This window comes from Gadus macrocephalus, chromosome 13 (assembly GCF_031168955.1).
Source record: "Gadus macrocephalus chromosome 13, ASM3116895v1".
NCBI lineage: Eukaryota > Metazoa > Chordata > Actinopteri > Gadiformes > Gadidae > Gadus > Gadus macrocephalus.
The window spans coordinates 18,688,528-18,709,416 of NC_082394.1; the positions used below are offsets into that span (position 1 = coordinate 18,688,528).

A 20,889-nucleotide genomic window follows, 5' to 3' on the forward strand; every position below is an offset into this window, starting at 1 on the left:
TGTTTCAGTCAGCAGACCAACTTGTCTGACCTCTTCGTCTGGCGGGGGGGCTACTATGATTCCTAGAGATTTACCGTTCGCTGCTGCAGCTGGCTTGAGTTTCAAACTTTTCGCCCTTCCCAGATTAGATCTAAACCATGATGGCATGCTCGCTCACTGTGAAGCGGGGCTAAAACTGAATTGAGTGGATGGCTCTGAATTTCAGCATTATAGTGCCTGAGCCGATCCAGTAGCCTACTGCGGATCACTGGGATGCGATCTGCCCCCGAGAGCGTAACCAGAGTGTCGATTCCCATTGTCGGACTACCACGGTGGGGACGGTAATCCACGAGTCGTTTCGCCACGCGTGTCCGTCCCGACGTGTGCAGATGTTTTAGTAATCCCCGGAGTCCCCCCCCCCGAATCCCCACCTCCCCCATATAATCCCTTTGGGATTTATTTATCATGTCGTTGACCACCGACTATAAACAGCCTGTGCAGAACATAGAAATTCGGCTGTTCTATAGGACGTAAGATTAATCATAAGGCCGGGAGATGTCATCACATTCACAATCTCCCACATCTTTTTTTAATAAGCAACCATGAATTTCTTTAAAAGCATCTAATCTGCCCAATAAAAAAATTGTTCTCTGCCCTAATTATGATAGTTGAAGAGTCATTTCTGGTTGTTAAACTTGTCTCGGCCTCTTAATAAAGTCCCAGTCCCTCTGAATATGCTAAATAGACAACCTATATAATAGTATTTAATATTGCATTCAGCGGTTGGGTACATTCCGTCTGCATTTTGTCAGATTTTTCTCGAGTAAGTGCTCAGGATTCCTCATAACAACGAGAACGAATTAGGGCTGCACATCATCATTTTTGATGCATGCATGGACATAGTGTGTCGTCAGGCATGTTCCTTTGAAACGATAATTGGCCAACTGTTTGATATCCTATTTACTCAGATCCGTCCTTCTGCATTTTCGACATCCTTAACTTTTTCACTTTCTTGCCCGTATACTATATATGTATGGTTGTGTGTGTGTGTGTGTGTGTGTGTGTGTGTGTGTGTGTGTGTGTGTGTGTGTGTGTGTGTGTGTGTGTGTGTGTGTGTGTGTGTATGTGTGCGTGCGCGTGTGCGTGTGTGTTTGTGTGAAATCATCGACTCATTGTAATTGATAATGACGTCATGATGGTGCCGGATCAACATAAGATGCAGAGAACATGTAAAGGATGATCTTTGATATGGATTGATGGGTCTCTGTAAGTGCACCTGGCTGGCTTGCATGTGCTGAACAATACATGAGGTTGTCCTGTGGTTCCTGAGACCTCCCGGGAGAAACTGGGAATAAAAACAGGACTTTAATGCGTTAGTGTGCTGAGCCCCCGAAAGATTGTCAGAAGAGACGATGCACAGAAGTGACATGAAAAAGATTGGGCCAGAGGTGCTTTTAGATTCTCGTCATCAAATTTTCATCAAGTGAACTCTGCATGAATGTATTGAAGGAATGTGTTGTCAGGCTCATATTTATTGCATGTCAACTATCTGGACTATCTTGATGGCTCTACCTGCTTCTTCCCTTGAATACTGTGAGATGGTACATTTTACATTAGCAGTATAAGATCTATTAACTCATTTTGTGGTGGAATGAGGCTGTGTGTGTGTTTAACAGTGTCTCTTTAGTCTTCTCGTGAATAATTTGCGCTGTCAGCCAGAACAAATGTCGGGATTGCATACACATGACATAGGTCGGCGCTTTCTGTGCTTTTAATTAATCTAATTTCATATATCCCTTGAATTCAGAGTTAAGCTAAAGAAATTGATTATCTTACTTGATTAATTATTAAAGGAATATCTGCACCACTAGGAGTAGCGATAGTGATACAAAAGGACCTGTTGATTGAAGCTAACCCTATATCTCTCGACAAACAAGCCATGTTCCACTTCTTAGTTCCACAAAAAAGACTGAAGTACACAGATTCCATGTTGAATTGCACTAAACAAGACTTATTGTCCCAAAGCACAGGTGTGTTAGAGGATAAACAAGCTATATCAAATGTACCCCACCCAGCTCACCCTACTCCTCCTCTGATTGGTCGTAACTTCTCCCTATACTATTCGTCCACATCTCGGACTGTGTGGTAATGGCAGGGGGACAGAGCATTCAACATTCCAGAATGCTTTTCACCCACTCCTCCACATTTCCAGACAATCCATTCTATTCCTGTTCCTAAATCTCTAAGCCAAAGACGTCCTCGGGTAGTCACTAGGCAGTCGCCAGAGTTGTGTGTGTGCGTTATTTATTTTTGTCTGCATCACAGTGGCACACATAACAGTACAGCTCCGCCAATTAAAAATATATTTGGGGGAAATCATACGCTAGTTAGTCGTGAATTAATGCTGGCCGATTTAGTTGTTCTTGTTACGCTCTATACGTTGCTGATCATACCGGACTGGAGTGATGTATATATATATTGAATATATACATATTCACATTTATTTTTCTTACTTCATCTTGAGTGAGAATATCTCTTCGGCTTATCAGTGGCTTTATGTTATACACAAAAGAGTTATTGATCAACAAATATTCTAAACATTCCATTAAAAATCTAAGGATTTTATGCATTTGGGACAATACTTTTAAATTCAATTCTTACATCCGTCATTAACGCTTTCTGCATTGATTGTCACACTCTGTTTACTGTCACATCCTTCAACCATCTTGGAGGTTTCAGCCTTGAGTTATATAATGAACATTGTTTAATTGGCATCCTAGTTTTCAGTACACAAGCAATGTTAGGCCTACATGTTTTACAATTTAACGTATTTGAGGTACGTGCAATTTGTGTTGGATCGCCAATAGAGATTGGTTTCCAGGTCTTTATGTTAGAAGGTGTTGATATCAAGCAGACTTAATGTATATATCATCTTGGGTGTACTTCTACCTAGCTTTTATTGGCTGTAAACTGGATTCTCAAGATGCATGTAAATGTCAGCTGTAAAGGGACTACCTCTGCAATCGATAGAGTTTAAATGTGGAGAGACTAATACACTGTATAATAGCGCACTAAGGATGAAACCAGACAGACCATCTGCCAAGGTCTGTCTGAATTCATTACATGCATTGTATTTACAAAAATCGAAATTGACTTGAAGTCTGATTTTCGTTAAATGCTATCATAAAGTACTTCTCAAATTGTTCCAAATTTTTTTTTTTCAAGGTGCAATGTTGGCGTATAATAAATCTAATTTTTACATTGTGTTTGAAATAGATATAAGATAATGGATGTTGTCTTTTAAACAGTGTGAATATTTTAGTTGAAGCTGACCATTCATGTAGACTTCCATGAACACATTACAACTTGTGAAGCTAGCCGTTTGCTAGCCATTTGCCATCCGTTTTCCATATAGTGCAGAGAATTTTTCTTTAACCACATTTGGTTATAAAAGAAAATTTGGCTAAAAACATTCCGACCCTCCTTTAATTGTGCTAATGCTTGATCACATTGCCAATTGAGACACATCCTCTTTTGGAAGCCATGGTTACCTTTAAGAGACAGGAGGAATCTAGTAAAACTCATCATTAGATTTGGTTCAAAGTGCTAACTTTATCGCGACAATCTGTGCAGTAGTAACAATGTCTCCTTGAAAGTCTGCTTGTTGTAGCGTTTTCAGACCCTCAGCGGAGTTGTCTCCGGTTGGATTTGGCTTTGGCCTGCATGGCACAGACTCGACTGCGCAAAGAGAACATTTCCATTGGCAAAACTGAGTGTAAGCTTCTCTACAGCACAAAACAATCAAGGTTTCAATTATTTAAAAGGAAAGGAAGTGTAAGCCTACTCAATAAGCCAGCCTCAATGTCCTTAGATTTCGACCATCCCCATCTCCTTGTCACTGGAAAATACCCAGTGTACTCGAATAGTTTCAGCATCTGTCAATGCAACCCTGCTGTATTTTAGTTTAACACTATAAGGCGTTTCTTTTCTGTTCATAATCCTAAGGGGGGATGTGTGGGTCTTTGTATGCAGTCTCTGCTTGCGACATTTCCTTATGCAAACATTGTTGCACATATTCTCTCGGAAAGGGCTTTAATTGAGTGCCTAATAGACAGCAGCCGTCTTCAAGGGATTCTAAGCATGGGGACCGCTGGTGTTACTAAATATGCCTTGGATAAAGCTACAAACATATATTTATCCTTTGTGACTGGGCGCATGCATGAGATTGTTGTGATGGGCATTTTTCGGTGGTGTGTATTTTGGCTCACTACGTTTTTTATGGTACGTCTGAGTGTAATGTAGGATCTATTTTCCTGTGCTTGCTATTACATTCTGAACCACCACTGCAGAAACCACAGGGCATTGTTATTTCATTCCTTTCACTCAACATCACCATATTAAACAGATCCGGATTGACTCAACAAAATATATGTATGTATTTATTTATTATTATTTGTAGTTACTGAGAACTGAATACTGCAATGAACCTTTTCCAATAATTATCTTTAGCCCTGAACATTGAACCGGATGTTGGTTTGGTTTGGTTGCTCACCATATTATTTGTTTAATTTTGTTCATGAAAAACCTTTCTGTATTATTTCATTGAGCCTTTATTAATGACAAGGTAATCCATTGCACAAGTGAAACTTTTATTCAGTTTTTCTTTCCATTATAATGTGTACTAACGGCAGTACAATTTTAAGCACTACGAATTGTTTCCATTTTGAAATAACAGTCTCATGTATCCATAGTGACGCTGGGTAGCACTAGATAGGCGCTGAGTATTTAAGTGTTGACCACTGAGTAGCTGGAGCGATAGTTCTAGATTGTGAAGTGCTCCATAACCGAAAGGCGGAGTATAATTCAATCTGATTGGCGGAGGAATTTACATCACAAAGTTTCTTCTATGGCTTGGCAGGATACTTTTTTGATTGGTTGGAGTGTGGGGACTGGAAGGGAGGGGGAACGTTTTTTTTTGGGATGGTTTGAAATAGCGGTTGATTGTAATGGATGTAGGACGTCTATTATTTAAGTGGGTACCAGAACAGACGTAGCCTACAATATGCCACTGCAATGGAGGAATAACAATACAATTCTCCTGGGTATCTCTTTAATCTTCAGATGGTTACTCATTGGTTGCTGCTTGTTTCAGGCTCCCTAGCCAACCCTTTGGAAAATATGAATTTCTATGTTTTTTGTATTTTTTTCTTCATGATAGGAGACTTGGAAACTGGTAGTTACTGGGCAGTGGCAGAACTTCCACAGGATTAACTAAGCGTTGCTAATTCTATGCTTCTGTTCAAATTCTATGCTTCTACCAAACTAAATCTCCTTTGATTGTTTTAACTAGTATTTATGCACATTATAGTTTGCAGTAAGACTGTGCTTTCATTCAGTTGCACTTATGTTGGGTCTTCTTTCTTTTCTTCATTGGAGATGACTCAGGTTTAGTTCAATGAGATTTAACTCAAATGGGACTCAATGTGAAGTCTTTTACTTTATTTTTTATTTATTACTTTAAGGTCAGGGTCAATGCCAAGGAGTACACCCTTTTCATGTTCCAATTTATGATCATTTCAATGGAACATTTAAAACCCTTTACAATTGACCAGAGAAAAGTTATATATTTTTTTTTTCTAAAGCAAAGTACATCAGATTTGACGAAATAATGATTTACTTTGGGAATGTGACCTTTTACTTACTTAGAAAACAAAATGTAAATACTATGCAATGTTCATTTCCATATTCAGCCTTTATTCAGCGAGTATTTGCATGGTTAGTATTCCTTGTGGCTAAGACATAGATTGGTTTACATGGCTTGATACATCTTGTGTGAAAGTGTGTTTAAGACAGTTTAGCCTTTCCTCTTTAAACAATTCTTCCTCTACGTGGAAAGGCTTGTAGGGCATTATTGTGAACAAATATAACGCATAAGATGGAAATATGGCATAAGTATTACTTACAATGGTTTTGGTTGTATCTAAACATATCTGTCAGCCTATTAGGCTTAGTATAAATGAGCCTCACGATACATTGAGGTATGTTGAGTGAATTGACCTGACTCTGGATAGTAACAGAACTTCTGAAGAGAGGATGTAGTCTAGCGTCCAGCAAGGTCATACATCATGCTCAAAGTGCTCGGCAGCAGAAACCAAAACGACCCAGCCGCATAAAAAGGAGGTCTGATGTATTTCTATCCATTTCAGGTCTTTGTGGAGGCTTAGCCTGGCTCCATTTAGGTACATTATTACAGCTAGAAAAGCATAAAAGTATTTATGCTGGGGTGCCTGACAGACTGTAGATACTGCAGGGTTCCATTAAGTCCTCAAAACGAATGTGACTTTATGTTGATTCTCAAATGTGATAAAATAACTAATACATTACACCAAAAGCTAGCGGGATGGATATCAGTCACTGTGGGTGCTGACTGAGTAGATAGTCTTGCCCCTGTATTGCTGATAATTGATGTTTTTCTCCTTTACACTGTAATATTTCTTTGAAGACACATTGCTCCATGGGCGCCTCGACTGGGGCCTCTCAAGACTGACGGAACGAAGGACCCCCGCCCCCCCCCCGACCCCCGCCCTCAGATCTCATACCCCGACCGCCCTGGGTCCCTGACAACATCCATCCTTGGGTGTCATTGAGGAAGATTGGTGACGATGGGATGGGGTTATTGGGATGGGATGGGGGGTGGGGGGAGGTCCTTTAATTTGTCATCCGCAGTGGGAGTCCATCAGTCGTCCATCAACGCGTTCCCCTGTTCGTTAATCAAATATGATCGCTGTGATTACGCCCTTCGCAAGGGGTCAAGGTGTCATGACAGGAGAAGATTGTGTGTGTGTGAAATATCTGCCGCTGTCCGTCGGACGGCCCGGATATGGATATGATTTGGTGGCGGGTCTGTCTATTAGACAGAAGATCTCAGGGTTTGACTTACCCTTGTTCCCTGGGAAGGACGACCAAGTGTTGTTTCCATGAAATCAGGACAATAGTCCACTAACGATTCGGTTTGGTTCTGACAAAAGCATCTGCTCACTGCCCTAATGTTGATAAAGTGTGGCAGGATAATCCAGAGGTTGGGGAGGGTGTTCGACTCCTAGTCATAAGATACTGGGTTCAATCCCCATTGCCCACCGCGGTGCCTACCTTTAGGCATCCTTGAGCAAGATGCCCTAACATCTAATGCTATTAGCTTTGATAATTTGTCCGCTAAATATTAGTTTAAGAAGTAGTATGTGTTTGTGTGCTGTCCAATAATAGAATGTATCTGTTTAGGGTCAAGGGCATTGTATCCTGTTTTATTAAAAAGAGAATTGGTTGAAAATAAAGTATATGGAGTATAAAACAAAGTAAAGGTTAGTTGAGAGGTGTAATTTTTCATGCATACACCTCAAACAATTTAAGTGCATACAAAGTCGGTGCACAATGTACTTCAATGTGATGGTCATGTCAGCCTTCTCATTAACCATAAAGATTTCACAATATTTTGGATCATTACCGTAGTTGGTAAAAGGAGCTGCTGTTTTTTTGAGTAGGGATTTTGAAGCACCCTTGTCAAATCATATCACAGTTAAAATTGGGGAGTTCTTTTTTGTACTGGAAGATTGTCTTTACATTTGTAATGGGTTTGACTGTTTTGAACATTTTGCTTTATTTCATAATGGTTTACTTATATGTGGATTGAGATTTCCAGCCTTTCCATTGAAGATGTGCATAATTGCATCCAATAACATATGGTTCAATTCAATTAGCGATGAATTAGTGCTGCCACCCTCCCCTCCTCGGCGTTCATCCTCATCACTCCCCGCTCTCCTCTTCCAAAACAGAGAGCATCTCAACCTCTGGGAAACCTCACAACTCACCCCCGCACAGGCATGCAGTTGCACAAAACATAAATACACATACATACACCAAAGTCCCCCCCCCACACACACCCACACACACACACACACACACACACACACACACACACACACACACACACACACACACACACACACACACACACACACACACACACACACACACACACACACACACACACACACACAGAAACACTAACACACACACACACAGAAACACTAACACACCCACACAAACACGCACACAGAAACCCTAACACACACACACACATACACACACAAACACATACACACAGTGACAATTTCAAAGATGATTCCTTGGAGACATATTCTGTGAAGTAGAGGCAACGGAAGTCTAACAAAATAATCCTGGATTGTGTTTCATTCAGACGCTACGACCTAGGCTATGAGTGTTAAAGTGGGGTTTCAAAACATGCATCTCCAGAGTTATAGAGCAAACTTGTATGTTTATGGAAAATGTAATATTTAAACCCTCAATACTAAACTATCCTTTTTTTGCTATGCCACGACAACATTTTGTTACTTATTTTATAGTAAAATTAGCGTGTATAACAATTACCATTCAAATAAGTATTTCTTTTTTGAAAGGAAACTAAAAGAGAGTGTGATTAGGCTGTCAAACAACAGTCACCATCAGCAATGATGGTCCTAATTAGGAAGTCTCTTTCACCTAGCTGCATTAATCATTAACACTGTTTTCCTCTTCCTCTTTTTCCTCTATTTCTTCTGTACGGCTTTAGAAAACCGCAAAAGGTACAAAAGGATTCCATACATCTGTGATTGGCTGTGAGACTACCCTGACCCTGCAAAATTGAAGATGATGTTGCTATGGAAACTACTCATGCTGCACTCACTTATGGGCTGCCTCGCAGGTAAAGTATCTTATTAAGAACTTTTGATGCATGCCAAAAGCTGCCTTTGTGAAGCCTGAGTCCCTATTCGTATGTATTTGGGGCAGACTGTGGTATGAAAGCCATGGTTCAGAATGGAGAGAGTCAAACAGATGAGCCTGGAGCAAACATCCAGATCACCTTATGTATTCCAACCGCTGTGCAAATAATATCACCATGAAAACAGATGGTGAATGTTGAAGAGTAAATTGTTTCCATGAAAATATTTTATTTTACTTTATGTTGACCTCTGATTTGTATTATTCTTATTCTTGTTTTAGTTGTTTCCTGTCAGTGAAGTTTGGATTTTCATGTTGAATAATAAGTACGGTAGTGTTTGTGGGCTGAGTTAGGGTATATTATTTTGAGTGAATACGTATCATTTAAGGGATACGTCATTTCATTTCAACTACATAGTCAAGCATTTCGTGATATTATCAGAGTAAACATTTGTTTGCGTGGTTGGTTGTTTTGTTCCTCCACTCTGAAAGCCGAAAGCCCCACCGGGCCATACTTCAATGCTGAAACTACAAGAACTGTATGGCTGTAATGTAACCATGGGGGTGTTGATTTCGGATGTGTGGGGAGTTTTACCTTATCTATTCTGCTAGTTACTGTATATAGTTGATGATGGTAGTTCTCTCCAATAGGGCCCACAAACGAACAAATCCTCATCTTCCGATTCTGTGTTAACAAGCCACATCGCATGCTCACGGACGTAGCGATTGAGGTGCGCAGTCTTGTTTACACATTGGACAATGTTGAACACATATTTCCCATGATGACACAGTGACCCATGATTTCCCGCACTAATATATGACCAAACTAATAATAACGTATCAAGCAGTTGAGAACTCGGATATGGCATGTGTGTCTCCCGCAACAAACCTTGCAACTGGATATTTGGATTCATATTGTAGCATTTGCGAGACATAATAGTTTGACTTGAGCACAAGTCAACACTGGTAAGCCTATTATAATTATATGATAGAACTAATTATAACGAACCATGCAGTTGAGAATTAGAACTCCACTCTTGGCGTATGCCGACGTTAGTCTTACAACAGAACATACGCACAATTATTGCTTTTATATGCTATATTGTACAATACTGGTACATTCAGTCAGCATTTATACCTTCCAAGAAGTATCAAAAAGTGATCAGGTATGAATTGATACGTTTAATATAAAATGTAATATATCGATTTTGAATTACCCTTCCCCCTGTACACCAGTCAATTCATTTTGACTAGTTTCCCAGGGTTGAGTTATATTTCATGTGTTTAAGTATCTAACATGGCAAATGAGTTGTCATTATCTTTATACATTTAGATAAGCAATGATAAATTGATTCTTGAGGAAAAAAATGTCAGACGCCGGATTTGGCAGTTGGTGTTCATTACTTAAATGGATCTATAAAGACAGGCATCAATCAATCCGAATAATCTGACCACGCTTTTACTAAAAGAAAGCTCCATCACTCTTTTATCGCACAGTAAAGTTGAATTATTGCTTCATTATGCTCTTGGTGCCCTGTTCACCCAAGGGCCATTTTGGCATTGATCTGGCTCGGTGATGAAGGGCTTTCATTTGTCTCCCTTACAAATAGGCGGGGTCAGAGAGGAGCGCCGGCAGAATTACTCTGAGTGTTTAATCAAGAGATATCTCATAAGTCACGTCGGACGACACCGATGCTCTATTGATGAGGTCAACTTTGGGTCGTGGGTGGTAGGGGTCCTCTTCACATCACTAAACACCCAACAGATCTGCAACCCAAAAAAATAAAGCCATCACTTCCTTCCTACCTTCTACACCTATCCTATGTGCGTTGTTTGCGTGAGGGATTGTTATATTATATAGGGTATATGATATGGCTGTCTGTGGGCTACTGTCTGTGGCTACTGTCTGTGGCTACTGTCTGGCTACTGTCTGTGGCTACTGTCTGTGGCTACTGTCTGTGGCTACTGTCTATGGCTACTGTCTGTGGCTACTGTCTGTGGCTACTGTCTGTGGCTACTGTCTATGGCTACTGTCTGTGGCTACTGTCTGTGGCTACTGTCTGTGGCTACTGTCTGTGGCTACTGTCTGGCTACTGTCTGGCTACTGTCTGTGGGCTACTGTCTGTGGCTACTGTCTATGGCTACTGTCTGTGGGCTACTGTCTGGCTACTGTCTGTGGCTACTGTCTGTGGGCTACTGTCTGTGGCTACTGTCTGGCTACTGTCTGTGGGCTACTGTCTGTGGCTACTGTCTGTGGGCTACTGTCTGTGGCTACTGTCTGTGGGCTACTGTCTGTGGCTACTGTCTGTGGCTACTGTCTGGCTACTGTCTGTGGCTACTGTCTGTGGGCTACTGTCTATGGCTACTGTCTGTGGCTACTGTCTGTGGGCTACTGTCTATGGCTACTGTCTGTGGGCTACTGTCTGTGGCTACTGTCTGTGGCTACTGTCTGTGGCTACTGTACAGCTATGACCAGAAGGCCTACCCTGTGTGGAGCAGGTCTCTCTGTACATGACTAGCACCATGGAGATTTTTAAAGGGAACTCAGCATGCCTTTATATATAAATATACGATATTATATAAATATATATATATATTCTTTATCAAATGGACACTAACACTAACCCGTTGTATGAACTTTAACAACTTTAGGGCTTAATATAAGTATAAGTAGTGTGCAGATTATTATTAACAGTATTGTATAAGTGTGCAAAGTATATATTATACTACAATCCATCCTACATTAATCATCACACAGAAATTCTCATAAGAACAGAAAGTACTTCTTCCCTATTCTTCACAGTCTGAATAATATAAGGTATTAATATTAATATAATAAGGTAATATACTACTGTAGGTACTATTTCATGAGAATATTTAGATACGTGTAGAATGCAGTTTATGAACACATATATGCGAGATGAATTGTGATGAGCAACAGAAATAATCTTTCAAAGCAATACATTTTTTCCAACATCCGTCTCGACAGTTTGTACACATATACGATATAAAAATAACAATTTCAGTCATGTAATAATTAGTGATGAAACGGAAAGAAGAAGTGGTTTCGTAGCTACCACCATAACAGTGTGGAGTCAGTAAATGAATTCGATAGAGGATAATATAAAAAGGCTTGCCTGTTCCGCTATTGTCAGTGTTCTCCTCAGTATGAGGCTTCACCTGTCGCATTGCTCCTCATTCTCCTAACATACCTCTCACCCCCTCTTTCTCTTGCATGTTTCCTGACTATTCTTGTCCGTCGGAAGAATCAAAGCCACACAGAATCCACAGCCTCGCTTTCTACTTTGGTTCAGCGCACAGCGGCAGAGGGAATGGGGCAGGCTTAAGCGGCTAGAGTGAAACAAAGTGATTTCATGTAGTTTTTTATTCTTTTCCCGCCTTAGCCATAGTGGAAGGGGATGAGGCGGGAGAGGGAGCCAAACCAATTTGCACCATCCGTGTCCCTTTTTTTCTACCAGCAAGCATTGAAAAGAGCATTAACTCTCCTCTTGCCCTTGTTCGCCCCATGTTGAGTTATGAATATTTATATTATTTTACTTTTATTTAATATTTATTTATTACCATCTCAATTTTTATTAATATTAATATTATTATTAGTATTATTATTATTATTATTATTTTACAACCTACATCATAATGATTCTAATAATGATTATGATTATAATTACATAGACTATATGTGACTATAATTATATCATAATGGTTATTATGATCAGTAGTAGTTTTCCCCCCATCTCGTGTTCTTTGGCAGCGAGCTGAGCGGGTCTCACTGTCAAAGACCTCTGATGAGAGGAGCCTATAAATAAGGCTTTAAGGAAAGGTCAAGCTGCCTTCCTCATGTCAGCATACAACAGAATAGTACTGTCTGTGCTTTTGTGTGTGTGGTGTGTGTCTTGGCATATTGGTCACAATATGAAGAGTAGTAGGGGTAAAATGTTAAGAAGTACAGATATAAAATGTATAAATATATATATATAATATATATATAATAATTATTATTAATTATTATTAATTATTATTAGTAGTTATTATTAGTTAGTATTATTACTAGCCTTGTGCATGTTCTAGTCGGTTTCCTTTGGGCCTATCTCTCTCCGTTTCTCTCCATGTATCCCTCTCACTCTATATCCCTTCATAGTTCCTTCCCTCTGTCCACCACTCACCCTCTCTCTTCATAGCTCTTCCTCCCTCTCTCGCTCTCTCTACCTCACATATTCTATTCCTATTGCAACCCAAATTCTAATTTGCGTCTGCCTCCCCGGCTTATTTGACTACAATAAGGGAACTAAAGCAATGCCTGTGCTTCTAATAACCATGCTGCATTTATATTTTCTCTCTCCTATTTTGGATGAGTGGTGGTATGGCTGCACGTTCACAACCATTTGGTCCCTCTCAGCCTAGCAGGCCATTTCTGAGAAGATTAAAGGGGCTGTTCTTTAATTCCTACTCAGCATTACTACACAGTGCTGCATACAGAAACACACACATAAAAATGCGCAAACACTAACATTGACAAACCACACACGAGCACACACACACACACACACACACACACACACACACACACACACACACACACACACACACACACACACACACACACACATTCATTGCATGCTGATTTTCCCATTCACAAACTCCATGTTGAAATATGAACACAGTAAACCACAATCAAGTCAACAGTTTATGTAAAAGAAGATGAGAAGGAACACAAATAAACCATCAAGGTTTAATAAACAAAATACACCAAAATCCATGCGATAAAACGCCTGCATTACATCGGCAGTTTGCAACTACAAAAATTGGTAGTTGCAAACTACAGTTACAAATCTATAGTTTACAACTACAGATAGCAACCGGTGCTTTCAACCAGATCCATGTGAATTCAGATGCAGGTCACGAATTGAAGCGCCAGGATTGGGGCCAATAAAACCTAGGGTCTTTTGGCTAGGAACCAATCCCCCTTCTAGACATAGCTCTTGGCACGCTAAACAAGCACATTGACAGTTATGAGGCCCTCTAATGGAGTGCTCCACTAACGATGAAAGAGTGAGCATAGGGAACATGGAGTGGGTGCAGGTTAGAGAGAATTGCTGGTTCGACTCACTACTGTTTCTATCTCAAAATATTATCAGTAAAAATGTGTGAGAGTGTGCACATGCATGTGTGTGTGTGTGTGTGTGTGTGTGTGAGAGTGTGCACATGCATGCCTGTTTGTGTTTCTGTGTGTGTATGTGTGTGTATGAGTAAGAGAGAGGGAGTGAGTTTGTGTGCATGTGTGTATGTGTATGTGTTTGTGTATGTCTTCCAAGTTCTTGGATGTGAAACCCAGAGCATCAGCAATTTACCCTAGACTAGGGTTATTTCAACTAATTCCTTTCAACTACAAAACTTATAGTTAACCTATATAATTTCAAATATAGCATTAAATATTATAAATATCAGCCTTGTTAATAATTCAGTGTTGTACAGATTAATCTGCTGACTCGGGTTAGTATTTTAACATAGCTTCCACCGTGCATTCATATCATTCAGCTGTATAAAAAATGGATGTGGAAGTGTAAAGCAGTAGCTTTTTTTTGTTGTTTTAAGCATACACAACAACACAAGGATTGTAGTCTGATGACATGCTACTCCCGGTTACGAGTGCATTAATGTTATATATTCATATCAGAAGGCAAGCATTTGGAGGCAATGTTTATTAGTATCTAAATATGTATTATATTGTAGACCACAGTGTCTTCTTCTTGCTATTTTCCTTTGCTGTTTCTTTGCCTTTCTCCTTACCTTTCCAATTTGCCATCCCTCTCTCACTGGCTATCTATTTATGTCTCCGGCTCTCCCTCACTCACTCCCTCACTCCCTCACTCTCTCTCTCTCTCTCTCTCTCTCTCTCTCTCTCTCTCTCTCTCTCTCTCTCTCTCTCTCTCTCTCTCTCTCTCTCTCTCTCTCTCTCTCTCTCTCTCTCTCTCTCTCTCTCTCTCTCTCTCTCTCTCTCTCTCTCACGCTCTCTCTCACGCTCTCTCTTTACCACAATGAGAAAAAGGGACATTTGAATGGCCATTGTTAACCATGGTCGCCATCATTATAAGTATTATAACCCAGAGGAATGACAGCCCAGGCCACGTTGATCCATCAAAGTCATGCAGGTGCAGTGTCACAGCCGCCCACTGTTGTAGAGTACAGCTTGGAAGAAATTGTCACCTACACTGAACAAATGTCACTGTAGTTTTTCAGCCGAGGACACAAATTAAATGATTAGCTCAAATGAGTCAGTGAGGGAAATACTTGGAGTTGAAATAACGTGGGGAATTTGTACTTATTTTTAATTAGTTTGATAATACTGGAGAAAATTGAAGTAGGACATTGTCGAACGAGTTAAGCTGGTTGTCTGCCTAAAGGTTGATGGTTAGACTTTTTAATCATAGTTTGTTTAATGTTTAACATACTGCGGTGACCATAGATGAAGAGTGCACTCTCTTAATGTAGTGTTAAGGCCGACATTCTTTGTTGACTCTCAAAACACTGCGTCAGACTGATTTAGTTCAATAACCCTTCATTCTGGTACTTCATCTGTTGATGACACCTGAGGTAGCTACAATGTGTAAATCACCTGTCTGCTTTCTTCTTACTATCTCGAATATTACTATATGTTCCTATATATATATATTGCTAAAAAGTGATACATGGATCAAAATGTTTTGAATAAATTATATTATTATATTATATTCTCAGTGCAAATGTCTGTAATCAGACAGTAACAGAGCTGTTTTTTATGGTATTATCCTAGACAGTATACTATACTATAGTATCCATATCATCAATAGTTATCAGTGTTCGAATCAGCTGGGTGAGCATGAAAGGGCTCTGGGAAGTGAGAAGAGACTTAGAGAAGAGAGGAGATATATATTCTCCATATCTGTGTCTTGAATATCCCCACCCCTGAAGAGCTAAGAGAGAGCCATCTATTCAAATAGCTTAGGCAGGCATGAGAGACACGGCCAGATATTCCCCACTGCTTGACCTTGAACCTATTTATGAATTCTTCTACGTTGCCTCAGTGGGTGAGGAGCTCCCCGGGTTCCCCCCCGCTGCGGCCTCCTGGAACATGATGGGGAAGGAAATTGTAGGGAGTTCACATGCATGTATGCCCGTGTATGCGTTCCACTTGCTTGTATGTTGTATATCTCTGAGGAGCAGGAAGGAGCATATATATATATATATGGAATGAAAAACTCCCCATGTTACGGTTCAGAACCACCATTAGGAAGGAGCCTTTGAACTTGGATTTTTTTCAAAAGAGTTGTTGTTTTGCTCGCTTTGCGGTGTAGTTTCAGTGGATTGCAGCAAGGCAATGAATCTTTGGCATTGCAGTAGATTGCAGAGTGATAAAATATGACGCCTATTGTATTGTGATTAACCTTAATGAACAAGATAAAATCGGAAGAAATATGTATTATTTCATCAGATAGGGGTGAAATAGGAAAGGGGTTAGGCGTATTGCTCAAGAATGCCTACAGGTAGTCTGCAGCCATTAGGATTCAAACCCCTAACCTTTTGACTGTGAGTCAAACACCGCAAACACTATACAATGTGACATGAACCAGTTTGTTAATTACACTCTACTGAGTTGACGCGGTGTTTAGATGTGTGTGTTAAAAACATAGATGCTTAGAGCCTCACATGTTTCACCATGGAAATATGCTGTTATTGCAGACCGAAACAGCTTATTAACATTGCATTAACATGGTTTAGGGCATTGTTGGAATGTTTGGCATTTCAAACACATCATGACTGGGGGACTTGCAAATGGACTTGCAAATGCAACCCATACCGATGTAAGGCCGATTGTATTTAGTTCATGCTTAAATCTTTGCTAAAACTTTAATCTCAATTGCTGCAACTTTTGTTGGATTCAGGATTATATGGTTTTCTTTTGTACTTCCAAACATTAACATTGAGGCTGAATCTTTGCAAATCAGCATTCTGAAGATAAGATGGAAATGGTTGAACAGTATGGTTGCAATTTGTTCTAATTTACAGACAAGTATGATGTTTATGAAGGTCAAAACATGCGTTTTCTGTCCCATTTTGAACAGAATAAATCATGACTCGCGGATTTGTTTGTTGCAATTTCAGACTTTCGGCAAACCCTTTGTTGGAAAAGGTTTGAAAATACAACTTTAACCAAATTCGATATTAGCCCAGCCTTAATATAAAGCTAGGTACTTTTGAATGTGTTCGGGGAAAGGCATCGATTTTTCCAAATGATTGTCTCTTTCACAGTGTGTTATTGTTGGTGATTGACTAACTGATGGTAGAACATCCATCATACTTTTATTTTCTCAGACACTGGGATGTTCAATGCTGCTGTAATTGTAATGGATTCCTCACAGTCCTTTGTTACCTTTGTTACAACTTTTTTTGTTACCTCTGTAAAAAACAAAACAAGAAAGCAATCGGGGAGATGTAGGTTTCAGTCTGTGACTGCTCAGTGTTTATGGGGGGCACTACTAAAGAATAGGAAGTCCATAGGCGGGGTATGGTGCAACTGTTCTGCTTCCAGCTTTCACGATCCTGTCTGGGAAATCCATTGCTTTGTCTCTATCATGGTTACACCGAGCCCCAGATAACAAGATAAAACCAAGTCCCAAAGTAGCACGAGTGTAACACTAACAGTGACAAATGTAATTGTGTGTACGGTATATTTACAAGCCCTGTGCAAGGCTCTACTGCTCTGTGCTTGATATTTGTTATTTATAGACCACTTTAGTTTTTGTGGCAGCATTAAAGCAATTCACCTGGTATGATCTAGAGGCACTAATGACATAGCCAACCACTTACAATCTCACTCATGCACACATTCACAAACACAGACACATGCATATGCACAACCTGCCTTTGCGTACACATTCACCATTATACCGCGTAGAAACACACACACTCACAACAAGTATAGAAATACACACACACACTCACATTGAAACATACACACACACAAACACACAAACCATACACACACACTCACATGCACAAACACACACACATTCACCCTTGCAACGCACACGCGCACACACACACACACACACACACACACACACACACACACACACACACACACACACACACACACACACACACACACACACACACACACACACTCACAAGCACACTCACAAGCACACAAACAAAAGACATGGTACCCAGTGTTTCCTTCATGAGCATATCTTTTGTCCTCCAAGGATAAAGTACCAGCCTGACAACCACTCTGTCCACCAACCAGTGTGTCTCCAGTTTTGTGAACAGGGCTATCAGAAACAGTGCTTGCTGCAACCAAGCCTGCTCAGCAGAACAGAAAACGACTCTATGAAGCAGTAATATCATTGCAACACTGTAATGGCATTTGTATTACGATGATACTTTGCCTTAATGTCCAAATTATTGTTGATGTTAGCATCTTAATGTGGCCAGTGTAGAACTGGTTTCAGGCAGTATTTTCACTGCACCACCATGCAAAATAAATAGGAGGATTCTAAGGTCAGTTAATATACCTCATGCATTATGTAGCCAGAACCAGCAAGTATTTGTGGATTGCAGGAGTGTGGATTCACAGCAGTACGTTAGGGAGCCAGCGTGATAACTCTCCTGTAGTTTTATTAAGCCTCAGTCTAAAGTCTTCTAAAGCAGTGACCGTGGGTACTCAACTATAAGCCTACTCTGTCATGAGAGTTTAGAATGAAATGAGCCCACTGCATTGAAGAAATACACACAAAAAGGATGCGCATAAATTGAAACCTTGTGGGTATCTTCCATTACTGTGTCTACATTATCATACTTTGCTGTATCTTTCCTCTCCTTTTTCCTGTCCATGGAAAAATAAACAACAAATTTCAAGCACAAACACATAATTTTTTTGGTTGTTTTCATCATTTTGAACAAGAACAAGATCATTGTGTACAACATAAAAAGGACCCAGAAATAAAACCTTGCCTGTGACAAGCTCTGAATGCCAGGAACACAAGATGCTCTTTAAATCCAGGCACATTAACAAATTGTTAGCAGCAGCTGTTGTGATCACAGAACGACTTCTTTAGCACTGGGAAACTTGTTTGTCAGATGGGATTTATTCCCTTTGTTTGCGCTTGTGTGTGTATGTTCTCGTTTTCTACAAAATAAAGAAAATGAATCAAAGAATGATAATGTAGCAAACTGCCTAGTTTGCTACATTTTTAAATCTTTGGAAAAATAATTGCAAAGTGACAATTCCATACCTTTACAGAATCAACATATCGTTCCTCTCACAACTCCTACTCAATGGCTGCAACACTTTGCAGTGTCCTTGTCTGTGTGTGAATCAAACATGGGAGGCCGTGCACTTTTGTTGGCGGAGCTATAATCACCATCTCCGCAAAAACAAAAAATGGCCACAAATAATGAAAACCGTCCGTCTTTCCCCCCCCTCCCGGTTTGTCCGCTGGCCACGAAGGACGCTCACTCGGCAGTGGCGGCGGAAGCCACGCCGTTTCCCAAACGGCGGGGACGAACATCGTGGAACATTGACCCCTTGTCATTCCTGCCGGGCGAACAGCCTGCGGCGGGGCCCGGTGGGGCGCGTCGGAGCGCCGCGCGGGGGGCGGCGAGGGGCCGGCGCCGCAGCTGTCGCCCCCCTTTATTACCATGCGCTGATGAGGAGCACATTTCAGCGCTCGCGTTTCACCGCCTCGGGGGCGTTCACTGAGGCGGTGCCTTGTTAAGGGCAGGCTGGCCCTGGTCCGAATAAACGTAGGCTACCACACAATAGAGATACAGATGCCTATTTATTTATTTATTTATTTATTAGTGTATTACCTTTATACTGCAGTGGTATCTTTAACTATCACATAAAGGGCAAATGCATGTGCCGTCTTTTCTCACGTCTTGATTGTAATTCCTTCTCGAAACCCCGTTGCAAGTAACCGAACACCCTTCCAGAGACTTCCCCCCGCAACCTTAGAACAATAAAGAATCACCCACCGCTGTTTTTTTATTCCATGACTCGCTGTGTTGCTTTCCACCCTAATGCCGCCTTCATTAGGGCTCGGATGTGGCTCCGTGACAGCTATATTAGGAAGTCTGCTCTTGTCTGAGGCGTCGGGAGGCGCGTGTCTTGGTAACATCCCAGTCTCCAGGTGCTCTCACCTGCCTCTTCTCCAGAGAAGCAATTATTCTGTGTGTGTGAGGCTGTGAGCGTGTGTGTGTGTGTGTGTGTGTGCGCGTGTACGTGTGGATGTGTGTGTGCGTGTGTGTGTCAGGCCAAAGCAGCCAGTCCTCCCACCCACCCTCCCTGGACAGCCGTGCAGCCGAGCCCTTTGCTAATTGGCCGTATTAGAAATTCCATCCAGATACAAGATGAACCCCCCCCCCCCCCTCTTTCCCCCCTCTCCTCCTCCCACCTTCCACTCCCACTCTCAGCCTCTTCACTTTGCTTTGATTTTTGGGATCTTTTTTTTGGTCTTTTGTATTCGTCAACTCTTCCCTTTTGATATGCATATCAATAAAATGTTTTATTCATGCCCTCGAGAGGCAGACGACTGAGCAGGGGCGGCGGTGTTGCGGGTGGAGTTTTGTCGTGTTGTGTGAAAGAAAAAATAAGCATTCTGGCGTCGGCGACATTGGGCGCCCGCTATTGAAAGACAGTCGTGAGGCTTCATCTTTTGGATAAGCCAGAAAGAAATGGGTGAATTATGTAACGGTCGCTAACAGACGATACAGATAAGCTGTGACCGTAGATCCTCTTCCCTCTTCTCATCCCCCCCCCCCCCCCCCCCCCCCCCCGCTGCCCTCCCATACCCACCCAGAATTTCCACAGATGTTATTGCATGTTTTTTTATTCTTTTTTTATTGCGACTGCATTGTTAATCGAATGGCTGATCTCACGGGGTAGACAATGTACAGCATTTAGCATTGGGTTCACAGTTTCTCCCGTCTCAAACACACAGACACATACACACACACACAGACACACGCGCACGCATGCACACACACAAACACACACACACGGCTGCTGTTTAATCACAATACTTAAGACGTGGAGTTTAATTAGAAAAAAGGAATCACTCAGCTACAATCCCGTCT

The 20,889-nt window shown here is 41.0% G+C and overlaps 1 protein-coding gene across 5 annotated transcripts in view; it reads left to right on the forward strand.

Moving 5' to 3' along the window:
• The first annotated feature begins 8,581 nt into the window (after nt 1-8,581).
• The window catches only part of LOC132470603 (contactin-4-like), a 104,303-nt gene continuing 91,995 nt past the window's right edge, over nt 8,582-20,889 (forward strand). For 3 of the 5 annotated variants that reach the window (XM_060069341.1, XM_060069340.1, XM_060069343.1), the window contains exon 1: nt 8,582-8,742. In XM_060069341.1, the coding sequence (XP_059925324.1) occupies nt 8,683-8,742 (60 nt within the window). In that variant the 5' untranslated portion in view covers nt 8,582-8,682. The remainder of the gene's footprint in view (nt 8,743-20,889) is intronic. The other 2 variants (XM_060069339.1, XM_060069342.1) reach the window with 1 other exon arrangement.